The 20,727-nt window shown below is 55.7% G+C and overlaps 1 protein-coding gene across 4 annotated transcripts in view; it reads left to right on the plus strand.

Annotated features, from left to right (window-relative positions):
• The first annotated feature begins 998 nt into the window (after positions 1-998).
• The window catches only part of PRKCZ (protein kinase C zeta), a 145,207-nt gene continuing 125,478 nt past the window's right edge, over positions 999-20,727 (plus strand). For 2 of the 4 annotated variants that reach the window (XM_049877648.1, XM_049877647.1), the window contains exons 1-4: positions 1,000-1,338; positions 8,243-8,364; positions 10,349-10,438; positions 12,091-12,141. In XM_049877648.1, coding sequence (XP_049733605.1) covers positions 1,268-1,338; positions 8,243-8,364; positions 10,349-10,438; positions 12,091-12,141 — 334 coding nt within the window. In that variant the 5' untranslated portion in view covers positions 1,000-1,267. Of the gene's footprint in view, positions 1,339-3,481; positions 3,840-8,242; positions 8,365-10,348; positions 10,439-12,090; positions 12,142-20,727 lie in introns of those variants that run through there. The other 2 variants (XM_049877650.1, XM_049877649.1) reach the window with 2 other exon arrangements.

Raw genomic sequence — 20,727 nt, forward strand, 5'->3', positions numbered from 1 at the left:
AGAGGGTTCTGATGCTACCATGTGGAGAACTGACTGGGGTGGGGGGAGGGGTGGGGCATGGGACGAAGTCCGAGGCTCCTGCAATAATCCAGGCAAAGGTGCGGCTTGGACCAGGTGGTAGCAATGGAGGTGATGGGCAGTGTCTGGATTCTGGAAATATTTTGCAGATGGCGTGATGAGGGATGTAAGAGGCAAGAGTATCAGGTGTTTGACATAGTCTGGAGTTCAGGAGAGCGCTGAAACCTTGCAATGGTATTTGGGGTTTTTTTTAAGCCTACGGGGCAGTTCCACTGTGTCCTACTGGGTTGCTACGAATCGGAATCGACTGTAGGGCATATAACAAGAAGCCTATACGAGAAGCTGCAGGGCCCGAGAAGAGTCCGAGATCAGGCACCGTTCACGAGCTGAAGACCAGGAGGAGCGAGAGGAAGAGCAGCAGGAGCGGTGGGAAGGTAGGGTTTCTAGAAGGGACCTGTTGGAAAAAAAAAGCCTGAGAATTGACCACTGCGTTTAAAACATGTCACCGGCGCACCGCTCCCCGCTGCTCCTTAGACCGGCGGCAACACCCGGGGGGTCCTGAGGCTTGCTAACCCCGACTGCTGGAGTTTCGATTCCATAGGTCTGGACGGGGCTCGAGAACTTGCATTTCCAACAAGTTCCCGGAGGCGCCCGTTTCCCGGAGGAGCCTGGCGCCGAGGGGGCTCTCAGGCCCCTCCAGCCCGGCCCCCAGTCTCACGTTGCCGGGCAGAGCCGGGCCACGCGTGCTCCCATTGGCCGCAGGTGGGGCCGCGCCCCGCCCGACAGGTAGTCCGTCCTGCGCCGCGGCGATTGGGCCGCGGCCGCGGAATCCCCCGAGGATTGGCTCAGGTGGCCGCCCGCCGGCGCCCTCATTGGCCGCAGGTGCCACCGCCCCCGCCCCGGGACGACCGCGCCCCGCCGATTGGTCGCCGGCTCGGTCTCGGGTCGGCCATGTTCGGACCCCCGCCCCCGTGGGCCCCTGACGCCCGCACTTCGTGCGCGCTGCCGCTCGGCCGCGCGCCTCCGCCCGGCCGCGCCCCCATCCCCGCCCCGCGCCCAAGTTCCAGCAGAGTTGGCTGGGCCAGCGTCCGTCGGCGGCGCGTCCCTTCGTCCCGCGCCGCGCACTCCCTTCCGCGTTCCGCCGCTGGCCACACCTGGCACTGCTGCGCCCCCGGCCAGGTGCGCCCCCAGCCATGGCCCGAGCGCCCGCACCACCCGAGGCGCGGCCCTGACGGCCGTCGGGAGCGCCATGCCGAGCCGGACCGGCGCCAACATGGACGGGAGCGGCTGCCGTGTCCGCCTGAAGGCGCACTATAGCGGGTGAGTTCGCGCCCCGACGGCTGGAGGAGTCGGAGCGCGAGCGGGCGGCGGTCGGGGCGCGGAGACCGCCGGAGAAGCCCCTGCCGACCCCGGGCCGGGAGCTGCGGCCGCGATGCGGGAGGACAGCGAGGCCCTTCGGTCCCAGGTGCATCCCGGGAGGTCCCGACGGGCAGCGCCGAGAGGCGGCCCCGGGAGCTCTGGAACGTCACCCGCGGGAGCCTAGCGGACAGGGCGGGGTTGGCCTGGCTCCGGATGGCGGAGCCCGGCTAGAGAGCGCTGCTGGGCGAAGGCGGGTCCCTGGCCGCCCCGGGTCCGCGCCGTGCCGGCGCCGCGCTCCAGCACTTGGGCTTTACCGACTCGTACTGGCCGGAGGACCCCGCGGGGCGAGTGCAGGGGCGGGGGAAGCTGGCGTTGCTGGGAGTCTGGCAACCTGGCCACATTGCTGTTGACATTTCCAGTGGAAATTTGGCTATGGACATTAGCCTACAAACCTTTAAGGGCTAAAATTTTTATAGAATTGTGAACACTTCTGGAAGTTTAAAAAAGATCGCGATTTTCTAAACTTCTCCATAGTTTACGGGACAGCTCAGTTAAAAAAAAAAAAAAAGTGTAATACGGCCGGTGAAGACAGGTGCAGCGAGCGTGCAGATGAGTGCGAGAACCGAGGGACCCTGGCGGGCCGAGGCGCGGTCTGTTGGGGGCCTTTCCAGCAGACAAGACTTTCGCGTCTTCGTCCGCCTGGGACGGCCTGGACTCGACCTGGGTCTCTGAAATGGGACTAGTGGGCGCCTCACAGAGGTCGGTGACCGAGCGCGGGTCAAAGGGCTGCCCCTGGCGCTGGGCAGCCCCTGGCGGAGTGAAGAGGCATTGTGCCCAGATTGCCGGGCTCCGTGGCATGGCAAATGGATCCCACCGCCGCCTTCCGCGCGGCGGGGACACCGGGTGAGGGAGGAGTGGGCGCATTGGATCTGTCTCCAGGAGCCCGGAGCTCGAACCTGGGAGCTCCCGGAGGTGCTTCTCCATGTCGGGAGGGAAGTGGAGCCAAGCCGAGGGCCGGCCTTGCCCAAGTCGGTGAACCTGGTAGTCCGGCTTTAGCAGCTTCCCTTTGCTTCAGGGCGGTGGCAGCAGGTTCAGGCCATGGAGGCCTGGGAGCGAGGGGTGGCTTCTTCCCGAGGCCGGGCCCCGTCCTGGGTAGCCCTTTGGGGGTCCGTGATTCCCGCACCTGGAGAAGGGCCTGCCGACTCCTGACCTTGAGCGCAGCCTCTTCTGGTCTCTAGTCAGGTCCCGAGGGCGAGTTGGCCCCAGGTTTGCTGTCCAGACTCCGTGGTCTTCATCTCTTCTCTGAGGCCACTTGCTAACCCCCGTCTCTTCTGCTGGCCTCAGCCTGGGCACCTGAAAGTTTGTGGGAGGGGCGTTGGTGGCTACAGAGCAAGAAGGAAGTTTTCTTGGGGAGGGCCTGGCCCAGTAGCTCCCTGAGAGGTCAGAAGGTGCTGTCATCTGACCCCAGAGAGTGGGGGCTGATTAAAATGTCGAAGTTCTGGCCCTGGGACTTGTCCAGCGTCCTGGCTCTCCTGGTTCTTAAGCTCTCTGTTGAATGTCTCATCAGAGGTCCGAGAGGCTGCCCCTTCCCAGCGAGAAAACCAAACCCAGCATGGAGTAGATTCTGACTCATAATGACCCTATAGAAGGACACAGACAGAAGGATCCCGCAGATCTAGCAACAAGTAACATTTTTAAAAATTAGCGGGAGCAGAGGGTTGACCCAGCGCACCATGATGAGAACACATCCACTCCGGAGCTGCCCCTCCACCATGGGGCATGCAAGACCTTGAGTCTTTCGTCAGGACCAGTTCAGCTGGCACAGAGATGAGACACAGGCACCCAAGTAGTCCTGGGCAGAGTTGGAGGGCAGTGCCCCAGGGATTTCTCAGCTGAGTGCTGCAGCAGCTCCTGCCCACCCCATCCCAGCGCTTCAGGCCCCTGGGGAGCGCTTTGGTTTCTAAGCACCCTGTAATGAGACCTGCTGACTCCAGTTTCAAGGCTGAGAAGGCCACGCCCCCTTCCTCTTCCTTCACCCCGTCCCCTCCCCCTCCCCTCCCCAGCCCCTTCTAGTTCCTCTCTCCACTCTCAAGCCCCTTCCTTCTCTCCTCTTCCCTCTCCTCTTCCTCATCCCCCCTTCATCTCCCTAAGTCCTCTCCTCCCTTCTCCCCTCTCTCCCTTTTCCCATTCTTCCTCTCGACTATCCTCCAGGTTCCCCCTCTCCCTTCCCTGTCCCTTTCTACCCACTTTCTTCTCCCTTCTCCTTTCTGCCTGAGGCCTTCCCCAATCCCAGCCACTTCAGCCCTCCCAGCACCTGCTTCTCCTAAAGCTTCTGCCTTGGTGTCTCTTTCTGGGGACTGGAAACTCTGAGACCTGGGGCACTGGGGATGGGGAGACCCGGTACCAGAGCTCAGCTACTGCAGTGTTCTGGAAAGTGCCCACCAAGATGAGGTGGCCACCAGGTGAGAGGCTGCCACTGGGATGGAGGTGTCCTGGGGACACTGCTGTGGGGCTCCACAGTCAGGAGCTGAGGATGGTACACCTCAGAGACGCTGGTCTTAAAAAAGGGAGTGTTTTTCAGCCATCCGCATGGTGATGGCCCCCCTGGGTACCCTCCAGAAGCTTGACCCCCCCTCCCCAGTTCCTTCAGCAGGGGGGTCCAGCGGTACCTGAAAGCTCAGAGAGTTTCCAGGTGATTATAGGCGCTTGCTGAGTTTAGGCCCTGCTCTGTTGGTTGGAGTTCCAGATCAAACTTGTTGGCTGTCGAGCAGATTCTGACTCATGGTGACCCCCTGTGTTACAGAGTTGAACGTAGGGTTTTCTTGGCTGTAATCTTAATGGAAGCAGATTGTCAGCCCTTTCTTCCGTGGTATTTGTGTGTTCCAGAGGCCTGTTTTTTTCTTGTTGTTTGCCATTTAGTCAATTTCAGCTCGTGGTGACCCCATGTGACAGAGTTGAACTGCCCTAAAGGGTTTCCTAGGTTGTAATCTTTACGGAAGTGGATCTTCAGGCCTTTCTCCTGCTAAAACCCAACCCAATCCCATTGCCGTCAAGTCTGACCCATAGCGACCCCATAGGACAGAGTAGAACCGCCCCACAGGGTTTCCAAGGAGTGCTGATGGATTCAAACTGCTGACTTTTGGTTAGCAGCCGTAGTCTAAGTAGTATAGGGTCATAGAGATGCTTGGTTGCTGGCTCTCTCCGGCTCAGGCTTTTATTCTAGAGCTTTTACTGAGACCCTCCTATGTATACAGCTCAGAGCTTGGTGCCCAGGCTGTTTGGGGCCTCGTCCTTCTCAGGGCCTGGGGGAGCCATGTGACCACGGACCCTTGGAGGGGCATGAGTGGGGGTTGTTGGCCATTGGACAGAGAAGCATTGGGCTTGGGGGGCAGAGGAAGTTGGAATTACCCCCAACTTGCCCTTGGTTGGTGTGGGGTAATGCCCCTTGGGGCTGGAAGGCAGAGCTGCTGCGCTGGGTGAGCAGGTTTGGGGGTGGAGGGAGTTAGCAGCCATGATGAACTTGAGAGGACCTTCTGACATCCCTGGAGAGATGTCCCAAGGTTACCAGAGAAGAAGGGGTCAGAGCAGGGGCCCCTTCAATTCTGGGGATCTGGGGCTGGGAGGTCTGGGGGGCAATCAACGGCTGCAGACATTCTAACGAGAAATGGGAGTGGTAGCTGCAGAGTGATGGGCTGGGGTTGGAATTTCCTTCCTGGAGAGGGTATGTGAGCAGGTGTGGGACTGCTGAGGGAGATGCTGATGGTCTGGGGAGGAGCTGCTGAGAGAGAAGCAGATGGTCTGGGGAGGGGGCTGCTGAGGAGAAGCTGATGGCTTGGGGAGGGGATTGCTGAGGAGAAGCTGATGGTCTGGGAAGGGGACTGCAGAGGAGAAGCTGATGCTAGAAGCCAGGCCCTAGGGGGTCCTCAGTGACCAGACCATGCCAAGAGGCCCTGTTGCATGCTTTTTGGGTATCAGTACTCTCCTAAGCAGTCTCGGAATTCCACAACAGCTCCCCAGAGGTAAGTGACCTGCCCTGGCCTCCCGGCCAGGGGGTGTGGAGAAGCTGGCCAGGGGGTGTGGAGAAGCTGGCCAGGGGGTGTGGAGAAGCCAGTGGAGGGTGTGTCAATGTGGACTTGGACTGTGAGGAAGTTCCCACAATGCTTTGGAGGACGAAAGTGACAGCTGGGAGGTGGTCAGGGTTTGGCCGAGGGAAGTTCTGTTATTGTCTATCTGGGCATGGGAAGTGGACTCACGTGGGCATGAGTCATACTGTGTACTCCTTTGCACTCTGTGGCCATGGTTTTAGGGTGAAATCGGGTGTGGTTGTTTTCTGGGAACAGTTGGGCATCTCGGTCACAGCACCATAGGTGGACAGTCAGGCTCAGTCAGGGTGGTGTGTTGTTGGGTAAGTGCAGTGGACAAATGGTGCCGGGGGAGCTGAGGGCATGTTGACAGATATAGAAAGGACAGCCCTAGGTGTAGGCTGGAGGAAGGGGGTGCGAGGATGGGAGGGGGTGAGGAAGTGGGAGGGTCAGTGGACTGGACATGGTAATGTGGCCGGAGCGTGCTTCCAGAAGGAAGGGCCAGAGGGTTGGTCATGTGCCCCGCTGATTGGATTCAGAGTTTGGATGTGATTGAGAGTGGTGATGGAGGTGTGGGGGGTGGGCAGGATGGATCCCAAATCATCAGGATTGGGTGACAGAGGAGTGGGCGGTGGTACAGGTTGGTGTCAGGGACCCCCACAGTGCCAGGGTTTTTACCAGAGCCATCCACCTGAGGAATTAGGGGAAGACAACACCTTTCACTGGGGCTGAGGGCTGTGAGGGAGGGGAGGTGGGGGGACCATTGCTGAGGATGACTGGCCTTAACTCCCAGAGGTTACAGAGGTAGGAGGCCTGGCTGACCTCAGGGTGACCCTCTCTGTGCCTTGGTTTCTTCATCTGTCCCTATTGTGAGGATTAGCTGAGTTAATCTCTGTAATGAGCTTAGAGCAGATGCTGGGGTCCCTGAGCAGAGGGTTGCTGGTTCTGGTGGGCAGAATTGGGCAGTGGGAGGACCCCCTCTCCTGGTGACGATGAGTGAGATCTCTGCCCTGGGCTGCTGTGCTGGGGCCTGTGGTAGGCGCTAGGCTGGCCACAGTCGTGGCTGTCCTAGTCTGTGTTCTCCTGAATGAAGACTTTCTTTGTAAGCACTTGTTGGGAGCCATAAAGTTGGTTCTGACTCGTAGTGACCCTGTGTACAGCAGAACGAAACACTGCCGGGTCCTGAGCCAACCTCACAGTCATTGTTGTTTACAGGCACTGGTGGGATGGAATACAGATAACCTCGATCAGAAAATCAGCCATGTTACCCTCAAGCAGAATTTGTGCTTGTGGAGTTTGGGGTGACTGGGAATCACTGTGCCGTCCCCAGCGTGTTAATTTCCTAGGACTGCCAGAACAAAGGACCACAACTGGGTGGGTTATGAGAATAGAAATATATTGTCTCACAGCTCTGGAGGCTGGGAGTCTGAGATGTGGTGTCTGCCTTGTCCATTCCTTCTGAGGCTCTGAAGGGAAATCTGTTCCTAGCTCTGTCCGAGCTCCTGGTGGCTCCAGGCATTGTAGCTGCATCTCCACATGGGGTCCTTCCTCTGTGTCTCGCCTCTCTTATAAGAACACCACTCAGATAGGATTGGGACCCACCCTGCTCCAGTACCCACCTCATGTTAACTGATAACATCTACGAAGACCTTATTTCCAAGCAGGGCCACATTCACAGGTCAGGACTTCAACATATTTCTTTGGGGGATACAGTTCAGTCCCTAACACCCAGCTGTTGAGGTTCGGTATCCCATGTTTGGGTGAAAAGCTATGTGATTACATCCTGTGACTGAGTTTCCAAAAAAGTGCCTGAAATTGTGTGGTTGCCACTTGGAGGGAGTGTGAGCAATCCCTCCAGAGTTTTAAAAAACCCAGCCTTCCATGATTGAATTCCTCAACTCCTCCCCCCAGTTTCCACTTCCTGTTCCTCCTCAAATTTCTCGCTTGCACAGATGACGCCTCATGTCACTGTTTGCAGTAGTGAGGTTTGGGGCGGCTTTCATCAGGTTTTTTTAAATCGATAATGCAGATGGTCTTGAACACTACCTGGCCCTTCTCCCCGGCTCCCTTTGGTGTAGAACTTGAATCTGATGCCTGGGCAGACGCCACTGCCCAGCTCTCCACTGGAGGGAGGGGCTTTCTGACCCAAGGATTTCCCTCTAGGAAACCCTGGTGGCATAGTGGTTAAGTGCTGCTGGCTGCTAACCAAGAGGTTGGCAGTTCAAATCTGCGAGGTGCTCCCTGGAAACTGTATCTGGCAGTTCTACTCTGTCCTGTAGGGTCGCTGTGAGTCAGAATCGACTCGACGGCAGTGGGTTGGCAACACAGAATTTTCTGTGCAATCTACACGTATTAATGCGGTGGATAGATATTTCATGTCTGTACAAGGAAATACAGGGTGGTAATTTTAAAAAACCATGGTCAGTGGTTTTATTTTGTAACATGCTCTTTGGGGGAAAAATTTCATTTCATTTATTTAATCCATAAAAAAAATTACCGGTTGCTGTTGAGTTGATTCCAACTCATGACAACCCCATGTGTGTCAGAGCAGAACTGTGCTCCACAGGGTTTTCAATAGCTGATTTTTCAGAAGTAGGTTGTCAGGCCTTTCTTCCAAAGCACCTCTGTGTGGATGCGAACCTCCAACCTTTCGGTTAGCAGCTGACCTCGTTCACCATTTGCACCACCCAGTTCTTTGATCAATAACCTGATCAATCCATAATGAGTATTGCACTTGGTTTAGTTCTCCCTGTGGTGAAACGTATGGTGTCCTTTCTGCCCAGGGACATTCTGATCACCAGCCTGGACGCAGCTACCACCTTCGAAGAGCTCTGTGAGGACGTACGGGAGATGTGCCGCCTGCACCAGGGCCAGCCGCTCACCCTCAAGTGGGTCGACGATGAAGGTAGCCCTGCAGCTGCCCCCTCCCTTCCCATCCCCCACCATCGTCAGCCTTCATCAGAGTGGCTGTCCGTGCGGAGTTTGAAAACCATGGAGTTTGACTTGTGCGGACAGCTTCTCCCCAGCAGGGACCATTGGAAATGATTTCCTGGAGGGAGATGGGTTGCTGGTGATTACATTGAAGCTGGGTGTTGGGGCAGGGTTGTGCTGATGGGGTGTCCATCGGCCTGGGGAACCTTGGTCCTGAGCACCAGGAAGAGCGCTACAGGGGTCTCCCAGCCCCACCTGGGTGGATCCTTTCCCTCCTCACCTGACCTTCCTTCCTCATATTCTGTTTTTTTCCAGTGGGTGATTGGGAAGCGGGGGCTCTTCATTTTCTCAGGAAACATGGGGAGGGAGGGCGAACACAGCCAGGGCCCAGTGAGGTCTCTCTCTCCCCGCCTCTGTCTTTCTCTTTTTCTCTCCCTTTCTCCTGGCTCGGTGTTTCTTTTTTTTTTTTTTCCTCTCTCTCTCCCTCTCTTATCCTCACTATCCCTCTGTCTTGATCTCTTTCCTTCTCTCTCTCTCCCTCCCTCTCTTGCTCATTCACACACACAGACACACAGACACACAGACACACACTCTCTCTCTCTCTCACACACACACACACACACACGGACACACTACTATAGTTGGAAAGGTGGTGGCTCCAGGGCCTGGGAGAGACATCTGTGGTGCTGGCTTATTTATTGGGACTGGTTCAGCAAGATGCTGGTGCTCTGTGGCCCAGAGGCCCACAGAATACCTCACTGCTGTCATGTCATTTTAACCCATGTACCCTCTGGCAGGCTGCAGAGACTTGGTTTTGAAATCAGAGCCTTTCATTTCTTTCCCTTCCAAAAGCTACATTGATATGTATTTTTAATAGGATAAGAACTGGCCCCATCCATCTTCAAAGAAAAAAAGTATTTCCTTCTTTCTCACATAGAGCACTGCTGTCCTCTTATGGTGAATGTCTGCCCTGGCAGGAACGCCCATCCCCCAGGGCAGGGGGTGGGTGTCTGCATTTCACAGGCTGACAGGGGACTGGGGGTGGGGGTGGGGGTGTGGCCTCTTGGGAATGTCGTCCTGGGCAGTCAGAGCTCCTGTCACCCTAGAACATGAACTTTGCTGATCTAAATGGGATTCCTGAGGCTGAGATGTTGACATAGGGCTGGAGGGGCTCAGGGTCAGGGATGGAGGTTCGTGTTCTCCAAGCAGGGCTGGCAAACAAACGTCCTAGGCAGCCAGGTGCTGGAGCAAGTCCAGCAGGGACCCCCTCTCCCACACAGCTGTGGCTAGTAGTCAAAGACATGCTGGAGCCTCAGTGCTTCTCGGGGAGGATGGACAGACTGGCCTGGCATTTTCCTCATGGTGAGCAGGTGGGGTGGGCATCATAGCCATCACACAGAGCCACTCTCCACACAGGGGTGCTTCTTCTCCAGCTGTATGTTGCATGGCTCCATATCTGTAAATAGGCACAGGAGCGCACATTTACATAAATTGATATAAAGTAATGGTCTTCTCAATATCCATCTTTCAACAAAGTGTCAGGCACCTCAGCCCCTCCTGCCTCCTCTTTCTGTTGCAAGTAGACACCTGTGGTGTTGTTTCTAGACACTTCGACCTTCCTGTCTAGTGAGAGAGCCCTTTTTCTCCTGTCTAAGACTGATTGGAGGAGAATGTTCTAGTATTGTTGGCTATGTGGGCCAGCAACACAGCATTTCTGGGCCCCCCATGGCAGTATTCCCAGGGTCCTGGGTGGACTCACCTCCCTCTTGGGGCCGACTGCCTGTGATAGGGACCTCAGGCTGGGTGACATGCGGGGCTGGACGGGCTGCTCTAGGACCTGCCTGTAAACTCTGGGTGGCTGGCCTGAGCCGGGAGACTTTGCCCGCCTGAGCTCACTGTGATGCAACAGCATGGCGGCGCTTCTTGGCAGCCTCAGCAATGTCTCCTGCCCCGCCCAGGTGACCCCTGCACTGTGTCCTCCCAGATGGAGCTGGAGGAGGCCTTCCGCCTGTCCTGTCAGCGCAGGGACGAAGGGCTCATCATTCATGGTGAGTGACCGCCTGGCAGGGAAGGGTCACCCATGTCTGCCCCCTGTGGCCTGTGGAGGTGGGAGCCTGGGTGGGCAGGGGGCAGAGGGACCCTCCATGGCCATAGATGGGCAGCTTTGTCGGGGCACCTGGGGCCTGGAGGCCACACAGAGGAGATCGTGGTTTAAAATGTTGTGAAGCCAGAGAATTTGAACATGTTGACTCCAGTGCCATTTGGTTTTGTTTTTTCTCTAAGATTTTATTGACCTAAATAAAAATTACTCTTACTGGGAAAGAGTCCATATGACTGGGTACAGCAGAGGTGGCTTCTCACAGGACGCAGAAGCATACCCTTCGTTCTGATCCTGGCTCCTCATGGCTATCCTCTTTGGGAGCTGGGACCTGCTTGGGTTGGCAGGATCAGCCTTTCTGTACCTTTCACTGGCTCACAGCTCATCTGTTTGGCACATGTGCTGGTGGGTGGGGGAGCGATGGGCAGCCCAAACGAGTTTGTGTCCCATCCTGATTCCCCTCCGGGCTTTCTTCAGGTCTACGGTGTTCGTTGGTTTTTTAAGCTCTGAGTTGGTTTATAAAATGGATGATGGGAAAGGTAAACCGTGATCCCAGGTGGAATCTTCAAACTGTGGTTTTCAAACTGTGGTTTTCAAACTGGGTCCCCAAATGCTTTTCGGTTCTACAGGGTGTCTTGGGGCCTGACAGAGTCTGGTTCTGGTGGCGTCGGCTCTTTGCCAGGGCTGGACTCAGACCACCACCCAGCAGCAAACCATCCCATTTCCTGTCAAATCAGTCACTGTCCCTGACACTGGGCCAGTGGTTAAAATACAAAATTTTTGGCATGCTTAATGAAAATGAGGTTTTTTTCCCTTATTTTCTTTTTTATCGTAGTAAGTATATATGTAACAGATCATTTGCCGTATCAACATTTTTCATGTGTACAATTCAGCGACACGATCTGTTTCTCATATTCGTCAACCATTGCCATTATCCATTACCAAATCTTCCCATCACCCTTACCAGAAGCTCAGTGGTAAAATGAAGTTTTTAAAGTAAAGCCGGCCACAGTGTGCTGTAGTTACTGTGACGATCAGCACACTGGTTTTGCCTCTCCATTTTGAAGGCTCTGATGCTTTAAAAATCCCCTTTATTTTCTAGACTAAGAAAAAATTTGTTGTAGCTAAAAGTTTTAATATTTTTGTAGCTTCTATTTTACTAATTTATTGTGGAAGCTCAGGGTATATTTTATAACATTTAATTTTGAACTTGGTCTTGAGTCTAAAGAAATTGAATCTAATGTGGCTTTTAAAAATTCTTTTTTCAACGTAATTGCAGTTCTTTCCTGATTTTTGTATTCATTTATTCTTAGTACAAGTCAGTTTGATAACTTTGTTATCGTGACTCCTCCAATTGCTTTTCCCCTGAAGTTTTTAGTGTATTTTGGAGTCTTATAAAATGCAATTTGGCATGCACAGATGATCTGCTTGGGTTTCTGACACACTACCTTAGTGAGTATCTCCCAAGAGTGGTTCTCACTGGCACCATAGAGCTTCATATGAACGTGTTTCTGGTCGACCTCACGGAAAGTGGGCTTGTGATGAGAGACTGGGCGCCCACCGGCCACTGCACTGGTACTAACTCCCTTCCTTTGTGCGCAGTGTTCCCGAGCATCCCTGAGGAGCCCGGCATGCCCTGCCCAGGAGAAGACAGTGAGTACCTCGGCGTTCCTACCCTCGTATGTTGTGTGCTGTGGGATTGGGCTAGCCGCTGCTTGTGTTGAGGAGATGAGATGGTGCTTCCTGCAGAACGTGACTTGGGGGCCTGGGCCCTGTGGGAAGTCAGAGTCTTTGAGTGGATAGGCCCTCAGTGGGGTTCCCTGGGCCAGGGCCCTGGTCCTTTTCCTGTGCATGTCTGTTCTGGTTGCTGAGCCCCTGCATCGGGGGAGGGGACTGGCCTGGTTAGTTGGTGGCTGTCTTAGTCATCTAGTGCGCTGTAACAGAAATACCACAGGTAGATGGGTTTAACAAAGAGAAGTTTATTTCCTCACAGTAAAAAAAAAGTAGGCTAAAAGTCCAAATTCAGGGCCTAAGCTCCAGGGGTGGGCTCTCTTTCTGTCGGCCTTCTCATCAGCCTTCCCCTGGTCTAGGAGCCTCTCTGCGCAGGGACCCCGGGGCCAAAGGAGGTGCTCTGGTCCCAGCACTGCATCCTTGGTGGCATGAGGTCTGCCTGTCTCTCTACTGGCTTCTGTCTTTTATATCTCAAAAGGGATTGCCTCAAGACACAATCCAATCCTGCCTAACACAGCTGCTGCCCATCCCCCCTTATTAACATCAAAGAGGCAGGATTTACAACATATAGGAAAATCACGCAATACCCAGAATTGCGGCCCAGTCAAATTGATACATACATTTTTGGGGGGACATAATTCAATCCATGACAGTGGCATAACGAAAACCCAGGAAATGCCCTGATCCCTCTCCTCCAGAACAAAAGGCCCAGGCTGGAAGTGCTGGATGCCCCTCGAGTCATCCTGCCCCAGCTTCTGGTCCCCCCCAGACCTGGTCGTCTGTAGTCAGTGACCACAGCCCTTTCCTCAGTCCATACAGGTGCCCCCAGGGTGGGGTGGGATGATAGTGTCTCTTCTGTTTCTATGGTGGTCCCTTGGCAAGAGATGGAGCGAAATGAGTCCAGCCAGGTGCAGTGGGGTCAGAAGCTTTGAGGTCAGAGAATTTCTGACCTGGCTTCTGACTGTATCCCAGAGGCCCCTGGATCATGGGCTTTTGGTGGAGAGAGCAGTTGTGCCCCGTGCCATCCTCCAGGGCAGAGCACCGAGCCTCACATCAACCAGCCAGACACTGCTTGGCCTCTGACCTCGGTGCTGTAAGGCTCCATCTGGTGGGCAGGGAGTCCTGGGACTGTGATGGCCACTTGCTTGGTACGGGGACTTGGCTCAGTCCCTCTTCTCAGCAGGAGCTCCCTAACTTGGCTCTCGGGTGGGCTTTTGGCTCCTAGTCTGCCCCTCTGCCCGGCTGAGGTGCTGCCACTGGAAGCCAGGTTTGGGGCAGAGTGAGCCTGAACTGCTCACTGGACGCCTGGTGAAGATGCTGCGTGGGCAGATGGGTGTGGGTCTTGGATTTGGGGGAGAAGTTGGGGCTGAAGATGTTGCTTCGGTAGCCCTTGGCATAGAGGTGGCCGTCGAAGCCCCGAGATTTTACATACTCTTGCAGAAAGAGTACCTGATGATCAGTGGCCCGGCCTAGGGTCCCCAAAGTGAATGGGCAACCAGGACGGAGTGTTCAGTGAGGCCACAGAACTATCTGGAGAACGTGGAATCCTGGGTGGGAGCAGTGGGGGTGCCCTGGGGCTGCGGGGAGGAGATGTAGAGGTGGCTGTGATGAGGGTGGGAGAGGGATTAGGTGCAGGGGAGCACTAACCCTTTGGCCCTGGTGTGCCTTCTCAGTGCCAGGGGCTGCCGGGGTGGGGAGGGGGCGCAGCAGGAGCCCCAGTCCTGGTGGGAAGACTGATCGCATGCAGGATAGATAAGTAAAACACGCACCATCAGTGATGACAGATACGGCCTTGGGGGAAGGGTTGGATTTGGTGCCAGGAAGGTGCGTTGGGAAGGCTCAAAGTGGGGGGGGTAAGAACTTTCTGGATCAGGCATGTCCAAGCTGCCCCAGGCGCTTGGGTGTGAGTTGTGCTTTGAATGCAGGTGGCTTGGGAATGTCAGGATTTGGGGCTGGGGGTTTGTTTATAAGGTGGGTCCTGCAGGGGGTGCCATGGAGAGGTGGGTGGGGCCAGGCAGGTGCTGGGCTGGAGGGGAAGCTGATCCCTGTCCCAGGGAGCATGCAGGTGCCCCCAGGCAGCAGAGAGGAGCTGGATGGGGATGGCCTCAAAGTCAGTTGGGTTTCAGGGTCCTCATCCCTCCAGGGCTGCCCCTTCCAGTGACATTCCTGTGTGAGGAGCTGCCTGGGTTTGCAGAGCCGAGGTAGGGGACATGCCTGCTGTTCTAGGAGCCGCCCTCGAGATCCCCGAGTCCCAAGGAGAGGGACGGGCCCCTAGAAGGGCATTGCTGTGCTCTGACAGCTCACATGTCCTTGTGGACACGGAAGGAGATGAGACAATCTCCCCGGTAAGTGTGGTGCCCCTCTACTGCACTCTGTGTCCCTGACATGCTGAGGTCATGGAGGGACACCTGGACAGCCCTTTGGCTGCAGTGACCCCATGTCTGTGTCTCTTTGCCTCACCTTGCGCCTGGAACTGCATACCCCAGAAATGTTGCCTGCCAGCCACGCAACCAGTGGCTTCTGAGCCTCAATCTCTGGTGCCGGCATCCAGGGCTGGGCGCTCACTGCCATCTGCTTGGCCGGGCCTGGCTGTGTCACCTAGTGTCCCAGTTTGCACTCACTGTCTGCAATCTCCCTCCTCCTGCTCTGTGCCTGTGGGTTGGTGGCCACGCCTACCTGTGTCTCAGACCCACACCCAACCTCACATGCAGCTGGCCACCTATGAGGTTCAGACTCTGCAGAGAAGGAGTGGGCCATGAGAGATCACAGGATGCCCCATGAGGGGTCTCTGCCAGAGGGCAAGCACCAAACGTGTGGGTGAGGCATGTGGGTGAGGTGAAAGCACCGGGCAGGAATTCGAAGAATGTGGGTGGGCCTGGAGAAGGATTGTCTGTCCTAGAGTGACCACTCAATGTTGTGGAGAACATTCCACCAGACGGTAAGAGACGGGGGTTGGGGGTGCTTGGCAGGTGTTTCTCTACCTGCTCCTCATGGGGGTCCCCGCCATGAACTAACGTGCTAGGCAGGATGGTGCTCGAGGGTGAGGGAGGGTGCATGAGTGTCCCTGGGCTGCGGCAGCAAAGTGCCACAAAGCAAGCTGCTTAAAATGACAGAAATTTATCGTCAATACATTCGCAGGTTGTGAGTTCGAATTCAGGGTGTTGGCAGGGCTGTGCTCTCTCCAAGGCTCTGGGGAAAGTCCTTTCTCTTCTCTGCAGGCTCTGGTAGTCCCAGGCCTTCCTTGGCTTGCAGCTGCAGCGTAACCCCATCATCACATGGCTGTCTTCCCTCTGTCTGTCTCTTCTCCCCTTTCATAGGACACCACTCAGATGGGATTAGGACCCACCCTCTTCCAGTGTGACCTCATCTTAAGTAATAACGTCTGCCAAGATCTAATTTTCAAACAAGGTCACAGAGATTAGGAATTCAACATTGAATTTTTGGGAGACATGATTTCCCCGATACCAGTTGGTCTCACTGAGCTGGAATCTCTTGTGCAACTCTTGCAGGGCTGGCCAAGCTCCTGGGGCTGCTTCTCTGATAGTTTATGTTTTTGTTTTATTGTAATGCTAATTGTAGACACGTTAATTATAATGACGGTCTTCTGGCCTCTTCTGGGACTGGGTGGGCCTCTGTGTTTATGATTCCTATGGCCTCATCAGTACTGCCCATTGTGCAGGGCTGGGGCAGGGGTAGAAACTGGCAGCGCGTACTTGGCACAGGGTGGTTGAGATGGGACTCAGTGGTGAGTTGTTAATGAGACATCGTTTTTGAGGGCGCTTACCTGCTGGCCCTGTATTGGTGCCTGAGGGGCTGGGCCTGGCCTGGCAGCGTGTGCTGGGAGCGGGCAAGGAGGAGCACAGAGGGCCTTTGTGGCCGGTGAGCTCATGGGTGCCCAGCCCTCGGGCCTTACTGGCTGCTGTGTCTCTCCTCTGTGCATTGTCCATTCATGGCCTGCCTGTCCGAGCTGGCCGCTCTTCACCCCACTCTGATAGTGCTGCGAGATTGTCTCTCAGGCTGCTCCTCTTTCACGAGGCTACTTGTGCCTCTTGTTACATAGAGATGCTAACGTTTAATTTTTGCATGTTCAAATCCATAGGTATTTTCTTTCCTGCTCCCCAAATGGTGACATTGCTTTGTCCACCTGGAGCCTCCAGCTGTGCTGGGGTGATTTTGGCCCTGGCTGGCTGCACCCCATCACGGGGTCTGTGCTGGCCATGGCTCCTTCCTCGGTCTCAGGTGGACACAGTGAGGCCCCAATATCTAGCAAATCCGTCTCCTGGCTCTGTTTCCTTGGCCGTGGGCCCTCTCAGTCAGAGCAGTTTCACCTGTGAAATGTGTGAATGTCATACCTGGGCAGGGGGAGGTAGAGGCAGGGTCCATGCTGTATGCGGGTCTCCACACCTCAGACAGCAGCCCTTCCAGCAGGTGTTCCTGGTGACCAACGCAGATGAGTGAGAAAGGGCACAGATCTTACTGCCCAGCATGACTACTGCTGACCATGACAATGGGGCCCCACCTTGGGCCATCTCTGGGGCCATGTAGGCTGATTGCCCTCAAGGACTCATTCTGTCTTTGACCTCCCCTCACCAGGTGGCCCCACTGCTGCCATCCCCACCCCACAGACAGGAGCTAGGGTGGGCTTCTGTGAGCACTGAGCCCAGGGCGAGGGCAGAAATCCCTGAGCCTTCCCCCTCCTTGGGCTCAATTGTCCCCTGGTACTCAGGGGTCTCAAGAGGCACCCAGCTGAGGAGAGGAGGCCTGGGGAGGCTGGTGACTAGGCAGGGACTAGGTAGGTCATCGGGGAGTGGAGTCTGTACCCCGACCTGGGCTGGTGGCCCTTCTCAGCAAGTCTCTTATGCATAATCTCCTGAGAGGAGTGGTTTGGCTCCTCTGGTACTTTTCGTGGAATCTGTCCCAGGAAATGCTCTCTGGGTGGGGTCCCTGTGGCTCTCTTGTGGGGAAGCCTCATGTGGGGGGCTGTGGAGCTGTGTGCAGGGCTGGGGTGGTGAGGGACTCTGGTGGGAGGGGGGTTCCTTGGGTCCCACTTGGGTGCTACACAGTCCTGGGGAGCTGCCCTCTCCTGATGAGGGTTGCTGGGGGAGTATGGGGAAGGAGCAAGGAGGCCCTGCCCTGTTGGAGGCTGACAGTGGGCCCTGGTTGGCTGGGCTGTGGTCGCTCTTACCTGCCTGTCTGGAGCTCCCCCTTCTTTGGGTCTCCAAGCTCTTACTCTCCAGGAATGTTAGGTGTGGGGAAAAGCTCTTTTCTCTGTTGTCACCCCTGCATCTATACTCTGGGACAATCTTCTCTTAGACTCTAGCAGAGAGAGACTTTCCATGGCCTAGGATGGCTCTCTGGGCCTGGCTGTGACAAACAAGCACTGGCCTTTGAGGGAGGGGGGAGGGGAAGACTGGTGCTCTGTCGCCTGGGGCAGACACTCCGAGGGCCTGTACCCATGTTGGGAGGGAGACTGCAGTGACACAGGGGAGCCGGAGTTGGAGGAGCCCCAGTAAGTTCCCCGAAAAGCAGGGACTGAGTTGGGGCTGGTGGGAGAGAATCATTGGCTATAGGGGCGAACATGGTTGGAGGAGAAGGGGTATCCTGGGCCTGGGGCCATGGGGAGGAGAGAGGGGCCTTGGAGCCGCGGGGCCATCTGGCCACAGAGTCTCACGTTGAACAATAGCAAGATGCCCAGGCTCATCCCCCAGCAAACCCATTTCTTGGCCCCCCAGACTGCTTGTCACCCTGCCCACCTGTCCCCACCTCCCCAAGCTTCACACTCACACCCACACCTGTCTGCCTGCTGGCTTGAGGTCTGTCCCCTCTGTTTCTAAGCTGAAGCTTTGTGCACACACCTCTGCCATTGACTGGAGCATGGTTCAGAGCAGAGCCTGGTGGAAGCGGCCCTGCCCGGGACGGCTCTCAGGCACCTCCACATGGCTGCACTCTGGGTCCGGTGTTCCATGGGGCCCTGGCCACCTAGATGGCCTTGTGTAGACACGTGTGTGTTAGTGAGATGGCAGGAGTGGGGAGAGTGAGATGGCAGAGGGCCCTGGGTGCACCAGGCTGCTCATCCAGATCTCAGCTGCATGACTTTGGGCAGGTGGGGAAGCACCTCGTACACTAGTTTCCCCCTTGTAAAAAGGAGCTCTAGTAGTACCCACCTCATGGAACTGCTGAGGAGTGGTGGAGATTAGTGGGCTTCTGGGTTGCGCTGAGGGCCAGGTAAGCCCAGCTTGCCAGCTCCCCTGCCAGCCAGCCAGCTGTCCGCTGTGGGACAGGGAAGCCAGCTTCGCTCAGGCTGCGTGGTGAACTCTGGGCCCATGAGTCCAGCTGGGCCCTTGGCGGTTGAGGAGTGTTGGGGAATGGCCCCTAGGCATGTGAGGGGTCCCCTCAACCACCAATCCCATCATAGGCTTCTTCTTTGGTATTCGTAGGTATGTCTATTGTTTTATTAAACATGGTTTTTTTTCAGCTTTGTTTCAAATTATTTGTAACAAACTGGAAGATCTAGTTTCCTGGCTAAAGTAGACTTCCAGTCAGTTAGCATCTGCCTGTTCAGCTTGCATTTTCTGCTTCTGCAGAACGGGATGTTTTGGAGTGGACTGGAAGACAGGAGCTGGCCGAAGGACAATGTCCTGATGTAAGCAAAATGTGTCTGGATTTTTGCTTGAATCCAGGGCAAATTCGCGTTTCTCATCGAAGCCCAGCATAGATATGGTGGTCCAGTTATTTTCTGAATTTACAGTCTTTTTCAGGAGCTGGCAAATACTTTTTGAAAAGGGCCTGGTAGTAAAAATTTTTAACTTTGCAGGCTATGTGGTCTCTGTTGAAATTGCCCAGCTCTGCCACTGTAACACGAGGGCAGCCGTGGACAGTATGTAAAGGAACTTGTGTGGCTGTGTGCCAATAAAACTTTATTCATGGGCACTGAAATTTGATTTTTGTGTCCTTTCCACGTGTCATGAGATATTGTTCTTTAATTTTACTCTGCCATCTTAAAAATGTAACTTCCATCCTTAGCTGGCTGCCCAGTGGCATGGAAGCAAGTGGTGGGCTGACTTGGTCAAGTGCTGTGGTGCGTCCGCCCCCGTGTCCAGGAGATTTTGGAGGACCTTCTATAGGAATGATGAGTTTGGGTGTTACGTTGAAATGTTTTCTGCTTGTGAACTGCCTTCGGGTGGTCTATGGGCAGCCTTGGGGGAGACCCACTGCCCTGGGAGAATGGAACTTTGGCCACATGGCCAGTGAGAGAAGGACCCAGAATCTGAACCTACGCCCTCGCACCCATGCCCTGAATGTGAATAAATAGAGGTTAGAGAACCTGGTGCTGTTTATAACTGACGAAGGAGGGAGGCCTTTCTCCTGCGTCTGCCCCCCAGTGTGGTGATTATTGATCAGAGCATGTTTGTTGGAGGAGTGGGGGATAGATGTTTCCTGTAACTTCTGATTCCAGATCCGACCCCTTGCGCTTGCCCGTGCTGGGTAGGGTCAGGCCCAGCCCCCAGGGACCCCCAGAGAATTCTGCAGAAGGAACAGGCTCAGGCCGGGCAGCTGTGTTCTCCCATGTTTTTCAGAATTTGAGGGAAGTGCCCAACTCTTCTTTCAGCTGACAATTCTTGGGTGCCTGGGTCTGGTGGAGGCTCCAGGTGAGGTTGGGGGATCAACCTGGGCCTACTTGGAAGACCAGCCTCACTGCACCGCATGGGACAGTGGACAGTAGCGAGGCCTGCGCGTTGGGGTTGGTGGACGCTTCTTCTCTCATTGGAGATACCATGCATGGGGTGGGTCCTGAGTTAATTGAGCTCCCCATGAGTTGAAACCCTTCCAGCAAGCTTAGTTTTCTCTATTCCTGCCCTTCCTTGTGCCGTTTGTGTGACTGATGGGGCAAGGCCCTGAAGGGGCCACCTGGTCAAGGGGTGGCTGATTCTGTGACCTGGCCCTCCATTCCCACAGTCTCCTTCTTTTCTCTTCCCTTCTCTACCCACTCTCAGCCCCCGGTAGACACAGGCAGGGCCCCTTGCCCATGTGGTGGTCCTGTGCCCCTGCCTCCAGCCCTGGGGGTGGGCTGGGTTTCCCTGACTTAGCTTGGCTGTGTGTGGAATTTGCATGTCAAAGCCTGGCTGAGGCTGGGGCTCTTGGCTGCTGTTCCTGGTCCTCCTTTAATGCGGAGATGCTTGTTTTTGTGTGACGTCAGCTCCTCACATCCATGCCGTGTTTTCGTTTGTGCCTCAGCTGCCGGCTGCACTTCCCTGGGGAGCCGGGTACCACCCGAGCCTGGAGACATGCGGAGGCAGGGGTGTGAGAGGCGGGGGACCGGCCGGCCAGCCTGCCAGTAGACCCGCTCCCATTGTGGGGCCCGGCGCGGACGGCATCAGCGCGGTCGCGGGAGGAAGATGCCGCCCCGCGCGCCCCCTGCTCCGTGAGCATAAAGGGCTCTGAGCTGAGCAGGAGGCAGGAAGGGAAAACCCGGTGAGTAGCTGCCTAGATGGATCTCCTGCGCCTGGA

This window comes from Elephas maximus, chromosome 3 (genome assembly GCF_024166365.1).
Source record: "Elephas maximus indicus isolate mEleMax1 chromosome 3, mEleMax1 primary haplotype, whole genome shotgun sequence".
Lineage (NCBI taxonomy): Eukaryota > Metazoa > Chordata > Mammalia > Proboscidea > Elephantidae > Elephas > Elephas maximus.